General features: G+C 39.7%; 1 protein-coding gene across 3 annotated transcripts in view; it reads right to left on the reverse strand.

The window, feature by feature from the left end:
* Positions 1 to 20,563, reverse strand: part of LOC115779111 (multifunctional protein ADE2-like) — a 69,685-nt gene that overhangs the window by 41,763 nt on the left and 7,359 nt on the right. The window contains exons 1-10 of one of the 3 annotated variants that reach the window (XM_030727596.1): positions 20,331 to 20,372; positions 20,135 to 20,174; positions 19,850 to 20,047; positions 18,563 to 18,741; positions 18,297 to 18,476; positions 18,080 to 18,193; positions 17,895 to 17,978; positions 17,502 to 17,682; positions 17,258 to 17,416; positions 16,806 to 17,145 (exon numbers count right to left, since the gene is read on the reverse strand). In XM_030727596.1, the coding sequence (XP_030583456.1) occupies positions 16,979 to 17,145; positions 17,258 to 17,416; positions 17,502 to 17,682; positions 17,895 to 17,978; positions 18,080 to 18,193; positions 18,297 to 18,476; positions 18,563 to 18,741; positions 19,850 to 20,047; positions 20,135 to 20,174; positions 20,331 to 20,357 (1,329 nt within the window). In that variant the 5' untranslated portion in view covers positions 20,358 to 20,372 and the 3' untranslated portion in view covers positions 16,806 to 16,978. Of the gene's footprint in view, positions 1 to 16,804; positions 17,146 to 17,257; positions 17,417 to 17,501; positions 17,683 to 17,894; positions 17,979 to 18,079; positions 18,194 to 18,296; positions 18,477 to 18,562; positions 18,742 to 19,849; positions 20,048 to 20,134; positions 20,175 to 20,330; positions 20,373 to 20,563 lie in introns of those variants that run through there. The other 2 variants (XM_030727595.1, XM_030727594.1) reach the window with 2 other exon arrangements.

Raw genomic sequence — 20,563 nt, forward strand, 5'->3', positions numbered from 1 at the left:
CAAAACTTTGAAGTCAATTAGAAAGGTTTTGTTTTCTCTAGGAAATTTGGTTTTATGTTGAGAAACATTAAACCAACCAGAAATGTAAATGCTTCATTGTGACACTGATCCTAAATTCGGAATAACTTTCAATGGAATATCTACTAATATCCAGATCTTGAGAGCAGTTTCAATCAATATCTCCTGTGTGGTACATTGTGGTACCTCATGCAAGTTTTTCCTGTTAAAGTCCAGATTATCAGTCACAAAACCTTTTTCCAAACACATTAGCACAGACCAACACAACTGTAGTGATCAAAGAAACAACACATTTACACACTAGTGTGTGGATCATCCCATTTTGTCATCCTAGTCTGATTAGAACAAGTTTGCACTTTACTGTAAAGGGCATGACACACCCAGCTCTACAAAGCATTCAGTTTTTAGCACTTTGACACATTCCACAGTTTGATTTCTGACTATATGAATCCTTCAACAAGGTTTTGAATTGTTTCTTTCATCCACTTTGACTTAAATAAACCTACAAAGCTGATGCTCCAGACCTCAGACTAACCTAATGTAATGCTGCTTTTGACCCACAAAATAGTTTTGAGCTCTGCATGTTTGCAAGAAGATGTTTGTAATCATATATTAGCCATCTGGCATGATCAATTTGCATCAAGTACCACAATGTGACACTAAAACACAGGAGTAAGTGATGCTAAAAATGGGCTTCTGCATGTCTTGTAGAGATTCATCACAAGTGATTTATGCTCAATGATTTTGTTAAAACCTCTGAAAAGATTACTGACCAAGCTCATGTAATGTGACATTAAAGCCAATTTCCAATTAAAATCCTGGACATTTCTAACTGACCCCAAAGATTTGAGCAGTAGTGTGTATTGTATGCATGTATGTGATGAGGATTTTGTTTCAAAGATCAGAATTTTTGAACTCTGTCTTTCAACAAAACTTGACTTGAACTGTTTGAAGTTCTGATAGCAAACTGTCCCTAACAAGTCCACTTTATTGCATGCTCATTTTCTCTGATTAGTGGTGCATAGGTGTTTAAGAAGTGAACGTTGTTGATGCTTATTAATCTGTCATGCTTATGAGTGGCTCATGGTTGCTTAAAGCCTATGTCTGTACTTGACCACAGAGGCAGAGCATCATTCAATCCTGCCAGCTGCCTCTCTTGGCAGCATTTTGAGGATGACAGACTCCACTTTCTCTGCAGGAAGACAGCTCATAACTTTTTAACAGTCTCTCCCTGTACTGATGCTCCTGTATCATCTGCTCTAATCAATAATCACACTCAAAGTGCAATCTGCACCACAGCTCAAAACTTTGAAGTCAATTAGAAAGGTTTTGTTTTCTCTAAGAAATTTGGTTTTATGTTGAGAAACATTAAACCAACCAGAAATGTAAATGCTTCATTGTGACACTGATCCTAAATTCTGTATAACTTTCAATGGCATATCTACTAATATCCAGATTTTGAGAGCAGTTTCAATCAATATCTCCTGTGTTCCAGTGGTACATTGTGGTACCTCATGCAAGTTTTTCCTGTTAAAGTCCAGATTATCAGTCACAAAACCTTTTTCCAAACACATTAGCACAGACCAACACAACTGTAGTGATCAAAGAAACAACACATTTACACACTAGTGTGTGGATCATCCCATTTTGTCGTCCTAGTCTGATTAGAACAAGTTTGCACTTTACTGTAAAGGGCGTGACACACCCAGCTCTACAAAACCTTCAGTTTTTAGCACTTTGACACATTCCACAGTTTGATTTCTGACTATATGAATCCTTCAACAAGGTTTTGAATTGTTTCTTTCATCCACTTTGACTTAAATAAACCTACAAAGCTGATGCTCCAGACCTCAGACTAACCTAATGTAATGCTGCTTTTGACCCACAAAATAGTTTTGAGCTCTGCTTGTTTGCAAGAAGATGTTTGTAATCATATATTAGCCATCTGGCATGATCAATTTGCATCAAGTACCACAATGTGACACTAAAACACAGGAGTGAGTGATGCTAAAAATGGGCTTCTGCATGTCTTGTAGAGATTCATCACAAGTGATTTATGCTCAATGATTTTGTTAAAACCTCTGAAAAGATTACTGACCAAGCTCATGTAATGTGGCATTAAAGCCAATTTCCAGTTAAAATCCTGGACATTTCAAACTGACTCCAAAGATTTGAGCAGTAGTGTGTATTGTATGCATGTATGTGATGAGGATTTTGTTTCAAAGATCAGAATTTTTGAACTCTGTCTTTCAACAAAACTTGACTTGAAGTGTTTGAAGGCTGATAGAAAACTGTCCCTAACAAGTCCACTTTATTGCATGCTCATTTTCTCTGATTAGTGGTGCATAGGTGTTTAAGAAGTGCACGTTGTTGATGCTTATTAATCTGTCATGCTTATGAGTGGCTCATGGTTGCTTAAAGCCTATGTCTGTACTTGACCACAGAGGCAGAGCATCATTCAATCCTGCCAGCTGCCTCTCTTGGCAGCATTTTGAGGATGACCGACTCCACTTTCTCTGCAGGAAGACAGCTCATAACTTTTTAACAGTCTCTCCCTGTACTGATGCTCCTGTATCATCTGCTCTAATCAATAATCACACTCAAAGTGCAATCTGCACCACAGCTCAAAACTTTGAAGTCAATTAGAAAGGTTTTGTTTTCTCTAAGAAATTTGGTTTTATGTTGAGAAACATTAAACCAACCAGAAATGTAAATGCTTCATTGTGACCCTGATCCTAAATTCTGAATAACTTTCAATGGAATATCTACTAATATCCAGATTTTGAGAGCAGTTTCAATCAATATCTCCTGTGTTCCAGTGGTACATTGTGGTACCTCATGCAAGTTTTTCCTGTTAAAGTCCAGATTATCAGTCACTAAACTTTTTTCCAGACACATTAGCACAGACCAACACAACTGTAGTGATCAAAGAAACAACACATATACACACTAGTGTGTGGATCATCCCATTTTGTCGTCCTAGTCTGATTAGAACAAGTTTGCACTTTACTGTAAAGGGCGTGGCACACCCAGCTCTACAAAACCTTCAGTTTTTAGCACTTTGACACATTCCACAGTTTGATTTCTGACTATATGAATCCTTCAACAAGGTTTTGAATTGTTTCTTTCATCCACTTTGAGTTAAATAAACCTACAAAGCTGATGCTCCAGACCTCAGACTAACCTAATGTAATGCTGCTTTTGACCCACAAAATAGTTTTGAGCTCTGCTTGTTTGCAAGAAGATGTTTGTAATCATATATTAGCCATCTGGCATGATCAATTTGCATCAAGTACCACAATGTGACACTAAAACACAGGAGTGAGTGATGCTAAAAATGGGCTTCTGCATGTCTTGTAGAGATTCATCACAAGTGATTTATGCTCAATGATTTTGTTAAAACCTCTGAAAAGATTACTGACCAAGCTCATGTAATGTGGCATTAAAGCCAATTTCCAGTTAAAATCCTGGACATTTCAAACTGACCCCAAAGATTTGAGCAGTAGTGTGTATTGTATGCATGTATGTGATGAGGATTTTGTTTCAAAGATCAGAATTTTTGAACTCTGTCTTTCAACAAAACTTGACTTGAAGTGTTTGAAGGCTGATAGAAAACTGTCCCTAACAAGTCCACTTTATTGCATGCTCATTTTCTCTGATTAGTGGTGCATAGGTGTTTAAGAAGTGCACGTTGTTGATGCTTATTAATCTGTCATGCTTATGAGTGGCTCATGGTTGCTTAAAGCCTATGTCTGTACTTGACCACAGAGGCAGAGCATCATTCAATCCTGCCAGCTGCCTCTCTTGGCAGCATTTTGAGGATGACCGACTCCACTTTCTCTGCAGGAAGACAGCTCATAACTTTTTAACAGTCTCTCCCTGTACTGATGCTCCTGTATCATCTGCTCTAATCAATAATCACACTCAAAGTGCAATCTGCACCACAGCTCAAAACTTTGAAGTCAATTAGAAAGGTTTTGTTTTCTCTAAGAAATTTGGTTTTATGTTGAGAAACATTAAACCAACCAGAAATGTAAATGCTTCATTGTGACCCTGATCCTAAATTCTGAATAACTTTCAATGGAATATCTACTAATATCCAGATTTTGAGAGCAGTTTCAATCAATATCTCCTGTGTGGTACATTGTGGTACCTCATGCAAGTTTTTCCTGTTAAAGTCCAGATTATCAGTCACAAAACCTTTTTCTAAACACATTAGCACAGACCAACACAACTGTAGTGATCAAAGAAACAACACATTTACACACTAGTGTGTGGATCATCCCATTTTGTCATCCTAGTCTGATTAGAACAAGTTTGCACTTTACTGTAAAGGGCGTGACACACCCAGCTCTACAAAGCATTCAGTTTTTTAAAAATGTTTTTATTTTTCCATTTTACACATTGATTTCTTTTTTCCATTTCTCACAATCAGAATTTTTCAACAAGTTCTTAAAATTTTATTTTGTCTTTCCTCCCTTTTGCGACCAACTGTTCCCACAAAGCTGAAGCTCCAAACCCCAAACTAAGTAAATGTAATGCCTTTTTGATAAGCACAATAGTTCCAGCTCTGTTAATGTACTTACTGAAAGATGTTTCTAATGGTAGATGAGCCTCTCTACATTAGTGTATTATCTATTTCTGTACTCACAGTTTGTTGTTCTTCATACAGAGTGAACTCTGCTCCATCTTTCTGCTGGTTTGTCTTTCCTCATCCTGCACCTTCATGTCTCCTGTCCTCTGAAACACCACTGGCTTGTTTTTGCCTTGAGTTGTAATATAAGAAATTACAAAGATTCGGCAAATCAGTAAAAGTTTTCATGCCTTCAATGCTGTTAAAGACTTTAATCTTAGCGGCCCCCTGTAGCCCTTGGAGACCGCTAATCGAACAAGTCTGCCAGACCACATCGTAGCAGTTACACATGCTGTAGTAATATCGTGTGTAATATTTCAACTTACTAAACATCAATAGTACTTTCATAACTCTAACTATAATAATATATATGAACAGGGGCGCAGCGATATACTTTCTCAGGTGTATAGGACACATTTTCAAGCGCCCCACCGTCCCCAACGTTCACAAAAACACACACAACGCACGCTATCAATGTTTACAGTGTTCGTGTGTGCAGATCTCACTCATTCATGGACTTAGATAATACAATACTTCTATTAAAGGTTTTACAGGCTTTTGGCATAACTTACCGATTGTCGTTTAACCATTTTGAAAAGCTTTTTCTCCTCCCAACAACATTTTTGATCCTTCTCCGTCGCCCGTCCTGTTTACTTTAATACACCTCACGTAACTATCTGACCTCAAGTGGTAACATTTTTCAAATGAAAACATTCGATCGAGTGTGTTAGTAAGCGTTATTCTGTTTGTGTGTGTGAGTGTGTGTGTGTGTGTGTGCCATAGCTGTACATGCTAATGCACACGATAAAGCGCATGGAGTACGTTTTGTTCTTAGCGGTTTTTACGGGATTTTTGCGAACCGTTAGAGGAAGGAAACAGCGCTCTGACACACTTTGAATGCATTATATGCAATTGTGAATCCTCTGGTTTTATATGCGAAAAGACTTATTGCTCTATCGTGGTTGCAATTTTAGCAGCATCTAAAAGCAGTCGGGAGCGCCGCCGCTCCGGCAGGTCACAATTAAATGTACTTGATCTCTGTTACTTGTTACCTTCATTCAGAATTCATACGGGCCAAAAACTTGCGAATGAAACTACAACACAGTTATGTATCATATATTATGACTTTGTAATTCTTTCACATGACATTAACAAAATGTACTGTGGAAAAATGCACATTTGTATCAACATCCAACTACTACTAAAGTACTAGTACTTTAGTACCACGAAAGAAACTCTTTCAGTGCGTTATGCACACATGTAAATTATGTACCAAGTTTAAAAAAACGTATGTGGTCCAAGGAGAAAATACATTTGAATAATCTGATTTCAGCAAAGAGGCTGGTATTGGCGCAGTGAGTAGGCGCTCTCCTTGCAGCCGGAAAGTTGCCGGTTCAAGCCCCTGCCCCTAAAGGTTTTCCCTATATTTATAAACAGAACCACAACACAACTGGCAATTATGACAACATATTTACATCCACAAGGCTTTAGTGTTTTATTGTTTATGTGCAGAAATTCAAACAACTTTTATATTCTATTTTTTTTTTTCTTCAATTAGCAGACAGCTTTAATATCTTGAATGACAATCCCTCCGTTTGCACACTATCAAAGCTTAGTTTACATAACATGGACTTCTTCATCTTCTCAAGCAGAACAAGTGTCACTGCAGGATCATGTGCCTCTCTGTTTCTGTACCCCATCTCAGTCCACATCTGAGTGAAAAGCCCAGTACGAGAAAACAAAAAGATTACATTGAACTGTGAATCGTGCACAGCTACTCTATTGGAATCCAAGAATAAAAAATATGGAGCTGGAAATAAGCAAAACAGATTTTTTTTTTTTTATTAAAAATATCATACAATTACAATATTACAAATTACAATACAATCACATTAATCAGAAATTACAATTTAAATTCTGAGTTAGGATAAAAATTCTTTACATACAATTTTTCTGGAAGAAAGGTCCATGTTTACATAAAAAAATATGAATTTTACATCACTTAAGTTGGTTTCTTAAAAGCATCCTATTCATTAAATCAGTACAGAGCTTTAATCAGTATGCTAATGAGAAAGAAAATGTATCAAATATAAATAATGGCAGAACTGATAAGCAAAAACAATGACAAGGCTTAGAAACACAAAAGTTCCAGACTGCTTTTGTTTCATGCACTTTGAACCTGGAGCTACACTATATGTTCAGCTTGTGTGCATCTTAATAATTAAAGCCCTGCTGGTGGGACAGGTAAACAGGAACTATAATACAGACTGAAACTCATTCAAAAACCGTTAAACAGGCAACACAGAACTAAATACTGAAGTCAAATAAACTGAATAAATAAGCGTTATGATTTGTTACTGTTCTGGATAGAAAACATATCAAAGACCTGAAAATGCAGTCATTTAATCTGTGGAGGCTCTGGGTCCTCCTGGTCCAGAGGGGAGTTCCCCTCCTGGATACAGAGCTGCTGGTCATCCAGACCCTCCTCAGTCATGTTGTGTGAGGTCTTAAAGGGACATAAGAAAAAAGTTACTAATGTTGTGATTAAGGATCCTTTTTATTGTGCTGCGGTGTATCAGTCTGTTTGTTCTTGAAGGATTTCAGTGACTTTTCATCCTCCACCATCATGAGCTGTACAGATTGGTTAGACTCTGGGATTTCAACATACGCACTGACCTCTTTACCAGGAGAGCAGTGTATACTGCTCAAAAAAATTAAAGGAACACTTTGAAAACACATCAGATGTCAATGGGGGGTGGGGGGGTGGTCATGCTGGATACACTGATTGACTGGGTAATGTATTAGGAATGAAAAGTTGCCACATTGTTTCATGCAAGTGAAAATGATCAACCTGCAGAGGGCTGAATTCAAGGACACCCAGGAAATCAAAGTGAAAAAATTATGGGGCAGACTAGTCCATTTTGCCGAAATGTCATTGCAGCAACTGAAAATGATACTCAGCAGATTGTTTCATTCTGTCACAGGCTCAGGGTGAACCTGTTCTCACCTGTGGAAAGCACAGGATGCCAGTGATATACCTGCCAATTCTGGTATTCCCTTGCAAATGCTAATTAGGTACTCCATAGTGCCGGCAGTGAGCACAGGGCCCACTAGAGAACATCAGGTTCTCAGGCCACCCTCATGAAGTATGATACTGGTCTTTCTGATGGGTTGAGGACGGTGCTGTCGGCTCTCCTAGAGTTACTGCCTGTCTCCTCTCCTCCATGTTTTTGAGAATATGCTGGGAGAGCCAGCAAACCTTCTGGCAATGGCATGTATTTATGTGCCATCCTGGAGGAGCTGGACTACCTATGCTACCTATGTATGGTCCAGGTATCAAATGCTAAATAAAAATATAAATGCAGATAAAAATCAAGTTGCAGCATTTTGTAACAGCTGTAGGTGAGCAATGGCGGCCTGGCTAATGAAAAAATAAAAGCATGTATTAACATTTCAAGACAGAAGAAGCTTGATTTCTGACAGCCACCTAAACTGGAACAATACCTCTTACCACTGTGTTTACATGGGTATCAAATGGATTTCTCATATGAGGCCAGAAGTTATCCAAGAAAGAAATTTAAGTGCCTTGATGCCATAGTCTGATTAAAAAGTGCTCCTAATCTTTTTGAGCAGTGTATTTACATGTTTTCACATTGTTTACTGGGCACCTTTAGTACAAACATCTCTTTGAGGATGAATTAAGTTCTTTCTGAACTAATTTCAGGTTGTAACATTACTTTGACTCTCAAAACTGTTTCTGTCTTCTCAACCAACAGGCATCACCTGGATCCTTAAACTTTTGCTGACTTTCAACAGCAAAAATTGACATTTTAAATGATTTCGGTTAAATAAGCAAAGCAATGTATTAAGACTGTAAAATATTAAGCAGTAAGAATTTCAGTCATTTCCCCTTTGACTTATACAATGTTTAGAAAAGAGATGCACTAACCCTCCATATTGCAGTCCAGTATTAATTTCTTCCTGTGCTACTAAAAACAAATGTAAAAAAATATTAAATTTAGTATTACTATTGCTCATTTTTATTAGGACCATTTCAGTTTTCCATACCTGCTTTGTGTAAGTTTAGTTCAGGTTTCCAGATGGTTTCCAGCAGTCTGAGCTGCCATTCCTCAGTCCGGACGATGACGCCTTCATTCTCCTGATGACGCTGCTTTCCCACCTGATTGGTGGAGAGTTTCACCTGATCCTGTTTAATCTGTGGAGGCTCTGGGTCCTCCTGGATACAGAGCTGCTGGTCATCCAGACTCTCCATTTCCTCACAGTCATCCTGTGTGAGGTCTTAAGGAACAAAGGGACACAAGAAAAAAGTTCCTAAAGTGATTATAGGAAAACACTGTAATCCTGCCCCCCCCCTCAACATTAAAAATTTGGAGCTTATGATAAAAATATAGTCTCTGTAGTCTCTGATGTGCTTTCCTGCACACAGCATCAACCTGTGGCTCAAACGTGAGTTTATCATCAATCAGCGTGCCAAGGTACTTGTACTGATTAACCACCTCAACTAACTGGTTGTTGATGGTTACAGGAGAAATGATAACTGGATTTTTACCAACATTTATAATCATCTCCTTCGTTTTCCTGACATTAATATCATGGAAGGAAGACTTACACCACTGTATGACATCATCAACCACCGGACCATGGTCAGAGTCTCCATGGCTCACCAAAGAGAGGACAACAGAGTCATCAGCAAACTTCAGTATGTGATGGCCTGTGTGCCAGCTCCGGCAATCATTTCTGTATAAAACAAATAACAGAGGTAATAAAACACAACCTTGAGGGGATCCAGTGGATGATGTAAGAGCATCTGATAAAACATCGTTGACCCTCACACGTTGTGACCTATTTGTTAAAAAGTCCAGCAACAAACATATTAATGTGGCACTGATGTTATGGGTTTTCAGCCTCTGTGCTAAAATATGAGGCTGGATACAATTAAAAGTGGATGAAAAGTCAGTGAATAACAGTCGCACCAAGGTCTTAGCACCCTCCAGGTGTGACAGAGCCAACCCCCCCTACCAGACCTATAGGCAAACATTAAGGGATCCAGATCAGCCTGAACTGCAGTCAGCAGTGCTTCATTTACAATTCTTTCAGCTGCTTTCATAACAAGTGGAGTGAGTGCAACTGGACTGTAGTCATTTAGTGATCTTGGAGCAATAACTTTGGGTACAGGAATGATCAGTGAGTCCTTCCAAATGCGAGGGACAATGTGGAGCTGGAGGGATGCTGAAAAAATAAAACAAAAAATATCCGCCAACTGCTCAGAGCAGTTCTTAAAGATCTGACCTCCAATCCCATCAGGACCAGGACTCTTCCTTTATTTTATTATGCTCCTGTTTACCTTACTTACCTTACTGGCTAAAATCTGAATTATCATTAAAAAGAACATCATTCCTAAAAACTTCCAACTCATCGCTAAAATCATTGACATTAAAATGATTATAAAAATTATTAAATTCAGCTGACAGCTCAGCATCAGTTTTACCACTGAGGGAAATTAGACACTTATTTGATTTCAACCCTTTCCAAGCAGGTCAAGATTTACCTGCCTTGAGCATGCACTCAACTTTGTTATTAAAATTTTTCTTGGCAATTTTAATTTCCCTTTCCACTTGCTTTTGTAATTTTGTTGTACTGGGTTTCATCACCTCGATTGAAACTAATATTATGTAGCTTAATGGCCATCTTGAGAGATTTGGTGTCTAATTGTTTGGATAAACAACAATAAACTTCAGAGGAATAATCAATGTCCGGTTAGTGGTTGGATGCATAGACATGTATGTTTTAAAATGTTAATATTTGACTGTATGCTAAACATCTGTCTGTTGTAAGTCGTGGAAGTCTTCTGGAATAAAAATAACATAATTTTAACAGCTGACCTGTTTTTTGTTCAGTAAGCAGCAGAGCTGTTTATACATGTTTAATGTTTTTATTCACAGATGACGTTTCTAAAACCAAGCAATCAGTAAATTTAAGCTGGAAGGCGATAGAAACACTGGAGCTGAGCTGTGATGTCATCAAGTCTGCTGGTGTTCCAATTGAAAAATAATCCCCCGTACTTGAGAAATTCGTACTTGTCAAGTTCGAACTTCTCAAGTACACAAGTTTGTACTACTTGAGTTTTTCTAGACGCCGCACCGAGCGCTGACTCGTACGTCTCTAAGTGACCCCAAAGATTTGAGCAGTAGTGTGTATTGTATGCATGTATGTGATGAGGATTTTGTTTCAAAGATCAGAATTTTTTAACTCTGTCTTTCAACAAAACTTGAGTTGAACTGTTTGAAGGCTGATAGCAAACTGTCCCTAACAAGTCCACTTTATTGCATGCTCCTTTAACTCTGATTAGTAGAGCATAGGTGTTTAACAAGTCCACTTTGTTAATGCACATTAACCTGTCATGTTTATCATGTACAGTCTTGATTGAAGTGATTGAAAAGAACATGTAACAATCTTGTATTCATTCACAAGTGTCCTACTGTGCCAGCCCAAAATGTATGATGTAAAAATGGACTGTGGTGCTGGTCATAAAATAGGAATATCATGAAAAAGTTGATTTATTTCAGCAATTCCATTCAAAAAGTGAAACTTGTATATTATAGTTATTCATTACACACAGACTGATATATTTCAACTGTTTATTTCTTTTCATTTTTATGATTATAATTAACTAATTAAAACCCCAAATTCAGTATCTCAGAAGATTAGAATATTACTTAAGACCAATACAAAAAAGGATTTTTTAGAAATGTTGGCCCACTGAAAAGTATGAGCATGAAAAGTATGAGCATGTACAGCACTCAATGCTTAGATGGGGCTCCTTTTGCCTGGATTACTGCAGCAATGCGGCGCAGCATGGAGTCGATCAGTCTGTGGCACTGCTCAGGGGTTATGAGAGCCCAGGTTGCTCTGATAGTGGCCTTCAGCTCTTCTGAATTGTTGGGTCTGGCGTATCAGATCTTCCTCTTCACAATAGCCCATAGATTTTCTATGAGGTTAGGGGTGTTTGCTGCTAGAACAGGGATACCATGGGCCTTAAAGCAGGTACTGGTAGCTTTGGCACTGTGTGCAGGTGCCAAGTCCTGTTGGAAAATTAAATCTGCATCGCCATAAAGATGGTCAGCAGCTCTAAAACTTCCTGGTAGACGGCTGCGTTGACCTTGGACCTCAGAAAACACAGTGGACCAACACCAGCAGATAACATGTCAGCCCAAACCATCAGTGACTGTGGAAACTTTGCACCGGACCTCAAGCAACGTGGATTCTGTGCCTCTCCTCTCTTCCTCCAGACTCTGGGACCTTGATTTCCAAAGGAAATGCAAAATTGACTTTGATCAGAGAACATAACTTTGGAGCACTCGGCAGCAGTCCAGTCAGAATCAGAATCAGAATCAGAAGGTTTTTATTGCCATATGGGTGAACAGGTTCACAGCATTAGGAAATTGCTGCGGTACTTCGTGCTTACAGAAAAAAACAAATAAGTATAAAAACTATAAGACAATATACAAGTATACAAATTGCAAATATACAGAGATATTAGAGCTATAACTATAGCACAATATTACAAAATTACAAAATCCAGTCCTTTTTGTCTTTAGTCCAGGTGAGACGCTTCTGACGCTGTCTCTTGTTCAAAGTGGCTTGACAAGGACTGTGACAGCTGAAACCCATGTCTGCGACAGCTGAAACCCATGTCTGCATACGTCTGTGCTGGTGGTTCTTGAAGCTCTGACTCCAGCTGCAGTCCACTCTTTGTGAATGTCCCCCACATTTTTGAATGGCTTTTGTTTCACAATCCTCTCCAGGGTGCGGTTATCCCTGTTGCTTGGACACTTTTTTCTACCACATCTTTTCCTTCCCGTCGCCCCTCTATTAATATGCTTGGACACAGAGCTCTGTGAACAGCCAGCCTCTTTAGCAATGACCTTTTGTGTCTCGCCTTCCTTGTACAAGGTGTCAAAGGTCGTCTTTTGGACAACTGTCAAGTCAGCAGTCTTCCCCATGATTGTGTAGCCTACAGAACTAGACTGAGAGACCATTTAAAGGCCTTTGCAGGTGTTTTGAGTTAATTAGCTGATTAGAGTGTGGCACCAGGTGTCTTCAATATTGAACCTTTTCACAATATTCTAATTTTCTGAGATACTGAATTATGGGTTTTCATTAGTTATTATTTAAAATCATCGAAAATAAAAGAAACAAACATTTGAAATATATCAGTCTGTGTGTAATGAAATGGAATTACTGAAATAAATCAACTTTTTCATGATATTCTAATTTTAAGACTAGCTCCTGTACAAAGAAGTGATTTGGCATTATGTTGAACCATCATGCCATACATTCAGATGCAAATAAACATTTAAAAGACCTTTCTGAGTAAATTCAGAGCACTGTACTGTGTTATGTGACCTTAACGTTTACTCCTTTTTCTACAGCAACTGCACATCCCAGAAATTCCATCGTCTGATGACTGGTGGTTGCATAGACATGTCTACTGGCTGATGAATGTGAGAAACATACTGAACTTAGAGGAAACAAACAAGATAAAGCATTGATCCATTACCAATATCAGTGTTGGTATCAACACTATCAAGATTTGGATTGATCCACCCACCTCTACTTTCCGCAGCCATCTGTAGAATGGGAGGCAGAGCCTTCAGCTTTCAGGCCACTCTTCTGTGGAACCAGCTTCCAGCTTGGATTCGGGAGACAGACACCCTCTCTATTTTTAAGATTAGGCTTAAAACTTTCCTTTTTGATCAAGCCTATAGTTAGGGCTGGATCAGGTGACCCTGAACCATCCCTTAGTTATGCTGCTATAGGCCTAGTCTGCTGGGGGGGTTCACATGCACTGTTTCTTTTCATTCACCTTATTTACTTTGTTTATATCCCACTCTGCATTTAATCATTAATTGATATTAATCTCTGGCTCTCTTCCACAGCATGTCTTTCTCTCCCCTCAGCCCAACTGGTCGCGGCAGATGACTGCCCCTCCCTGAGCCTGGTTCTGCTGGAGGTTTCTTCCTGTTAAAAGGGAGTTTTTCCTTCCCACTGTCGCCAAGTGCTGCTCATAGGGGGTCGTTTTGACTGTTGGGTTTTCTCTGTATTATTGTAGGGTTTTTACCCACAATACAAAGCGCCTTGAGGAGACTGTTTGTTGTGATTTGGCGCTATATAAATAAAACTGAATTGAATTGAATTGAATCTGAAAAGCTGAGTGACTCATAACTGATGAGCTGTGTTTTTTCAGTGATTCGAACTTTAAGACTCTTCATCCATTAAAATCAACGCATGCTTGCACATGGATCTGAATATGCAAACACAGATCTCAGTACACACACACACACACACACACAACTTGAATGGCTTTAAAAAACAAAAATCATGTTTCTCTAATCCACACAGGGTCAAAGTATATATACAAGTTCAAAAATGTACATACAACCCCACTAATATTTGATTAAATGTCAATTAGCAAGTTGCACGTCAACCAGACACTTTTCGTAGCTATCAAGAAGCTTCTGACATAATTCTGGCTGCTTATTTGATCACTCTTCTTGGTAGAATTGGTAAAGTTCATTTCAGTTGGTTGGTTTCTTGGCACAAACCCAACTTTTAAGAATAGCCCACAAAGCAGGGTTCAGTAGGGTTGAAGTCAGGGCTTTGTTGTGTGTGTTTGGGCTCACTAGTTTGTTGGAACACCCAACTGTCTTTTCAACTATCTAGCTATTGATTTGAGATGAAGTTGAAGAAGTTGGAGGGAGCCCTCTTTTTTGCACTATTACATCCATTTTGTGCAATGTATCAGTACCACTGGCAGGAAAACAGAAGATCACATTGTATGATGTTTAAATAATTAATTTGGATTTTATTGCGTGAAATAAGTATTTGATCACCTACCAACCAGCAAGAATTCTGGCTCTCACAGACCTGTTATTTTTTTCTTTAAGAAGCCCTCCTATTCTGCACTAATTACCTGTATTAATTCCATCTGTTTGAACTCGTTACCTGTATAAAAGACACCTGTCCACACACTTAATTAATCACACTCCAACCTCTCCACCATGCCCAAGACCAAAGAGCTGTCTAAGGACACCAGGGACAAAATTATAGAGCTGCACAAGGCTGGGATGGACTACAGGACAGTAGGCAAGCAGCTTGGTGAGAAGGCAACAACTGTTGGTGCAACTATTAGAAAATGGAACACAAGATGACTGTCAATCTTGCTCAGTCTGGGGCTCCATGCAAGATCTCACTTCGTGGGGTAAGGATGATTCTGAGAAAGGTCAAGAATCAGCCCAGAACTACACAGGGGGACCTGGTCAATGACCTGAAGAGAGCCGGGACCACAGTCTCAAAGATGACCGTTAGTAACACACTATGCAATCATGGATTAAAATCCTGCATGGCACGCAAGGTCCCCCTGCTCACACCAGCGAATGTCCAGGCCTGTTTGAAGTTTGCCGATGACCATCTGGACAATCCAGAGGAGGCGTGGGAGAAGGTCATGTGGTCAGATGAGACCAAAACAGAGCTTTTTGGTATCAACTCCACTCACCATGTTTGGAGGAAGAAGGATGAGTACAACCTCAAGAACACCATCCCAACCGTGAAGCATGGGGGTGGAAACATCATACTTTGGTGGTGCTTTTCTGCAAAGGGGAGAGGACTGCTGCACTGTATTGATAGGAGGATGGATGGGGTCATGTATCACAAGATTTTGGCCAACAACCTCCTTCCCTCAGTAAGAACATTGAAGATGGGTTGTGGCTGGGTCTTCCAACATGACAATGACATGTTAGTTGCATTCCTTAGGGCAACTAAAGAATGCTGTCAAAGTTCTGCCAGAGGTGGAAGTTGAAGATCTTGCAGACTGGAGCCTCTGACAGGTGTTCCCAATGCACCCTCATAATACATTTAGGTCTGGCTGTCCAGCATCCTCCCCTGCCACCTGATCCAACTCACCACCATGTGGTGATCAGTTGACAACTCAGCTCTTCTCTTCACCTGAGTGTCCAGAACATAAGGCCGCACATTTGATGATAAAATTACAAAATCGATCACTGACCTGCGACCTAGGGTGCCCTGGTGCCACGTGCACTTATGGTGTTTGTTATGGACAAACTGTGGTCTGCACCAAATTCCAATAACAAAACACCATTTGGGTTAAGATCAGGCAAGCCATTCCTCCCAAACATGCCCCTCCAGGTCTCACTGTCATTGCCCCTGTGCCCCCAGACACTCGTGCTGAAGGGGTTTCTGTACCAAATATTAAGTTCTGTTTTTCTATTGTATCAAATACTTATTTCATGCAATAAAATGCAAATTAATCATTTCAAAATTATACAATGTGATTTTGTGGATTTTTATTTAGATTCTGTCTCTCACAGCTGAAATGTACCTACGATAAAGATGACAGACCTCTCCATTCTTTGTAGGTGGCAAAACTTGCAAAATCGGCAGTGTATCAGATACTTATTTTCCCCACTGTGCTTCTTCATTGTTGTCAGAAAGCTCAATCTCTGTCTTGTCTGACCATTTGACTTGTCCATGTGAGCAGCTGCAAATATTAGTTGAATTTAGTCAGATTTTTGGAGCAGAGGATTCTTCAGCTCCCTCTCAGTCCATGGCAATGTAAAACTCGGTTCACTGTGGACAGTGATGCTGGTGTTCCAGCAGTTCCCAGTTCATAGCAGACTTGAGCCTTGGTGGCTCCTGGGTTGTCCTGAACATCCTAATTTCCTTTCAATATCTTTTAAGATATTGTAGAACCTCCAGCACAAATTATTAAAAGATTTAAAGGAAAATTTGTATACTTTTGACTATGTGGATTAGAGAAAATTAATTTAAACTTGTGCACCCAATTATTATTTTTTTTCATTAGTTAAAGCTATATGCGGCACAATCTTCCACCCTGGAAGAGGAGAAGTTCAAATAAATAATTTAAATCTCCAAATTATCTTGACATTCATGTTCATGAATGTGTATGTTTATGCACTTCTGAACAAAACTGCATCATTTTATTGCAGTCAGAGAATACAGCTCCACGACTTCATATCTACATGTTTAAGACATGACAATGAGCCACCATGAACAAGTTGCTTTAATTTCACTTTAGCTTTTCCCAATGTGAGTGAAAAACTCTTCTATGCAACTTAAAAAAAAAAAAAAAATGTACAGAAATACATAGAGCCTTTAAACATTTGTCTCTCAGTGGAATGATTTGTGTGTGGTAAACATCTTCAGTGAACGAGTTTTCAATGTAGACAAAGACATGGAGTTGATAAAGAAGGAGGCATACTGGGCTCTTCAAAGGCTGCAGGCCTGTAACTTCTTGTCAGCCAGCTTGAGAGACACCCAGGTGTTGAGCATGAATGCCCTCAGTTTGCACCACACCAGGTGGTCACTCAACCCGAAGATCTGCGCTGCAAACTGAGCAGCAGCCTCAGGAGACAAAACAGTAGAGCAGCCGAGACCTGCAGGAGAAAAATAAAGAAAAACTTGGTTACCCAGAAGGAAAAAAAGCAAAAAAAAACAAAAAAACACACATGATCATTAATTGCACATTACAGTCAGAGCTCTGCTCACCACTTGGCATGCGGAGGGATGACCAGACATCTTGTGATCCCCAGTCTGGAGTGAGAGGAGGGCAGTTGATAACAGGATAAGCAGTATTTCCAGACATCACTGGGCCAAGGCCGTTACTTCTCCCAGCCACAGCCACAAACACAGTGGGTATGCCGTCACCTGTGAAAAAGCGGAGAAATTATCATCTGATAAAGAAAGTCCAACTTCATTATACAGATGGATTTACGTCAACAGTAATGCACACCTTCGTATTCTGCTTTAATGCGGAGTGTCTCATCGGGACCCTTGTGCGCCGAGGTGACTCTGAGGACGCAGGGGATCCCATAAGAGGTGCACGCCTTCCTGATCTTTTCACAATGGGCCATATCTGAGGTGGAGCCCATCAATACCACCACCCTGCCGCTAGCCTGTGACTCCAGCAGCAACTGAAGACCGCACATGAAACATCAGATCATCAGCTCATTGCAGTGTTTAACCGCTCATGACAGAAAATCTCTGTTGCACTTGCTTTTTCCTGAATTACATGAAAAGCAGCTGCAGGTTTGTGTTATGTTAAATGACATACATTGGTTATATGACTCAAAGCAAACAATAATACCCCCACAAGCTAAAGAATAGATTAGATTGTTTGCTCTACCTTGACCCTTTCTGAGACCCACTCAAAATTCCTCTTCACCATCTGCAGCGCCTCTGGGGTAACTTCTTTGAGGTCTCTGTACACCTACAAAGGGAAAAAAATACATATATACACATTTTAAGCTTATTTTTTCCCCCCTCTCTTCTTCTAATCAGCATGAAAATAAAACAAAGTCAGTCAATGACCTGTTTATCTTTTTGCTGGCTCCGATCTCCAGCTGGCCACAGCCTCCATGAATCATTGTCGATCACGTCAGCAAGCACAATCTCTTGAGTTTTCACGTTGATGCCAAACTCAATCTATAAGCAAAGAAAAAAAGAAGTGATTAATTCCAGTCCTGCAGTAGATACAGAAGGTGCTTGCATCAAGTTAACCAGCAGGGGGCAGTGCTGCACAGCATACCTTCATATCCACCAGCGTGCAGTTCTGAGTGGCCCAGGCCTTCTCCAGAATCTCAAAGATGGCCACAGTGCTGCGATTCATGATGTCCACCTCGCACTGACCAATAGTCAGACCAGCCAGACAGAATTTGGCCTCCAGCAGCTGCTCCTCTGACCACTGAGGATCATTGTTGGCATCATCCTAAAAACATAATCCCTGATGAGTGTGCATGCAACACCAAGACTGAAAACATATTACATTCAATCAGTGCGTGCCTTTAGACTCACTTTAAAGAACATCTCCAGCTTTAGAGGGGAGAAGCGGTAGCCCTCTTTGACTCCTGGATTCCTCTTCAGGAAAGACCCGGTTGCCACCCTCCGACATACCCACTCAATGGGTATCATCTCACAGTGGGCTGCCATGAACGCTGTGTCCGAGTGCTGCTTCACAAAGGCTGTCTTAATGCCTGGGAAAAAGCGTGGATATTAACTAATGGCTAAATTCCAATATCTGCAACCACATGACATAAAGAATTCATTTTGTATACATTGGGATACAGATTGCTCTTCAAATTACCAAACTTTAAACCCATCTTTGATTATGATGGGGGGGGTCTGGTTAATTCTCAGTGGAAAAATCTCAAGTCACAAGACAGCCATTACCATAGCTGACACACTGCACTCAAGAGGCATATGGTTAGAGTTAGCCAATTACTTATAAATTAAAGTATGGTGGAAAGTCCTTTTGGGATCACAAGTTTTGCATGGCCTTCACATTTAGGTTTTATTAAATGGCTGTTATGTCTGTTCATGTATGAGATCAAATCACATCCTCATCAAACAAGACCCAGCAGGATAAAAAGCCATCATTTCCCATGAATGTAACATAATTTATAATTCAAAAGTTTTTAAATGACAATTCATTAACAAGTAAAAAAAGAAAAAACAGCTAAAAATAATAATTTAATAACTGAAAAATTCAGCAAATATGTTGGTATCATTAAATTTTTAAAAAATGCAAAAATTAAATAACTGAATCAGGCTTCACGTGTGTGGAAAACTTCTGAGCAGGTTAGACTTCTGTGATATTTAAATAAATTGCAGGGCACTTCAGACAAATCATGCAAATTTAATTAAGTCAGCCTGGGCTCTGATAAAGTGTGACCAAAGGTTTTACAATTTCTTGACATTTATTGAACTAAACAGTTGGGGCAGACTTTACTCAATAGCTGAAACCAAAAAGATCAATGGGTCCAAAGTCTTTTTCCAGTCACTCTACTGACCTTCTTTTGACTGCTGAGTCAATCTACGTTTGATGCAATCTGTTGCTCTCAAAGTCTTCTGCAGAAATTATTTGCCCAGTTACTGCCTATGTGTGAAGACTTTTTATGAAAACAAAAAGAGCTGCAATAATTATACACATGCGCTTTAATGCACTCACGTTACCAAACAACGCTTCTCTCCATGTGGGAACGTTGCCTCAGGGTGAGCGTGACAAAACCTGCAGAGCATTTTTTTTCCCCCTCTTTCATAAACTGTAACTTTTTAGCTACAACCATTTCACTGAGTCCTCACCAGACTCCTGCAGCAGCTGGAACACGCAGCTTGTCGTTTTGTTAGAGATGGCTGCTTTGCCCTCCATCTGATCTTTCCTCACAGCGTTCCCAGCGGTGATCTGGTCTTTGGATTGGACCAGAACCAGTCCCGGCTGGTCCGGGAGCTCGAAAATCTGCTTCGTCTTTCCTTCGTTGAGCTTCTGGCCGATCTTCAACTCTGAAAGATTGAAAATTTAAACTTTGTTAAATTAAACTCATCATCTAACGAGAGCTGTAAAGTGCGCGTTTAATGGCTGCACAGTACCTGGGGTGGATGCCATGGCGCCGGTTGATCCTGAAAAGACCTGAAAGATAAACCACAAAATCCCTCTAAACTTATTGAGAAGCAGAAAGTGTGCAGGCAGCCGAGGAGGGGAAGTGGGCAGTGTTTTACGTCCACCGGCAGCCAATCATGGACCTCAACTGATTCAAACAACCAATCACAGCAGTGTAGTCTTTACCACGTGAGGAGAAGCCCCCTCAAACATTAAATCTTGACAAGAAGAAAAAAACTTTTGGAGGTTTATCCTAAAGTGTCTTCTTTTTTCTCTTTGATGAGAAGGTCGTCGACTCCACCGGGATAAAAGTTTGTTTTTTGACCCAATCGATCAGTTCGATTAGAATTAATCGTAAAATACCACGTGCGTTTCTCCATTTCAACACATTTGATTAAATTCGTTATGAAAACAGTTAT

This window comes from Archocentrus centrarchus, chromosome 4 (genome assembly GCF_007364275.1).
Source record: "Archocentrus centrarchus isolate MPI-CPG fArcCen1 chromosome 4, fArcCen1, whole genome shotgun sequence".
Lineage (NCBI taxonomy): Eukaryota > Metazoa > Chordata > Actinopteri > Cichliformes > Cichlidae > Archocentrus > Archocentrus centrarchus.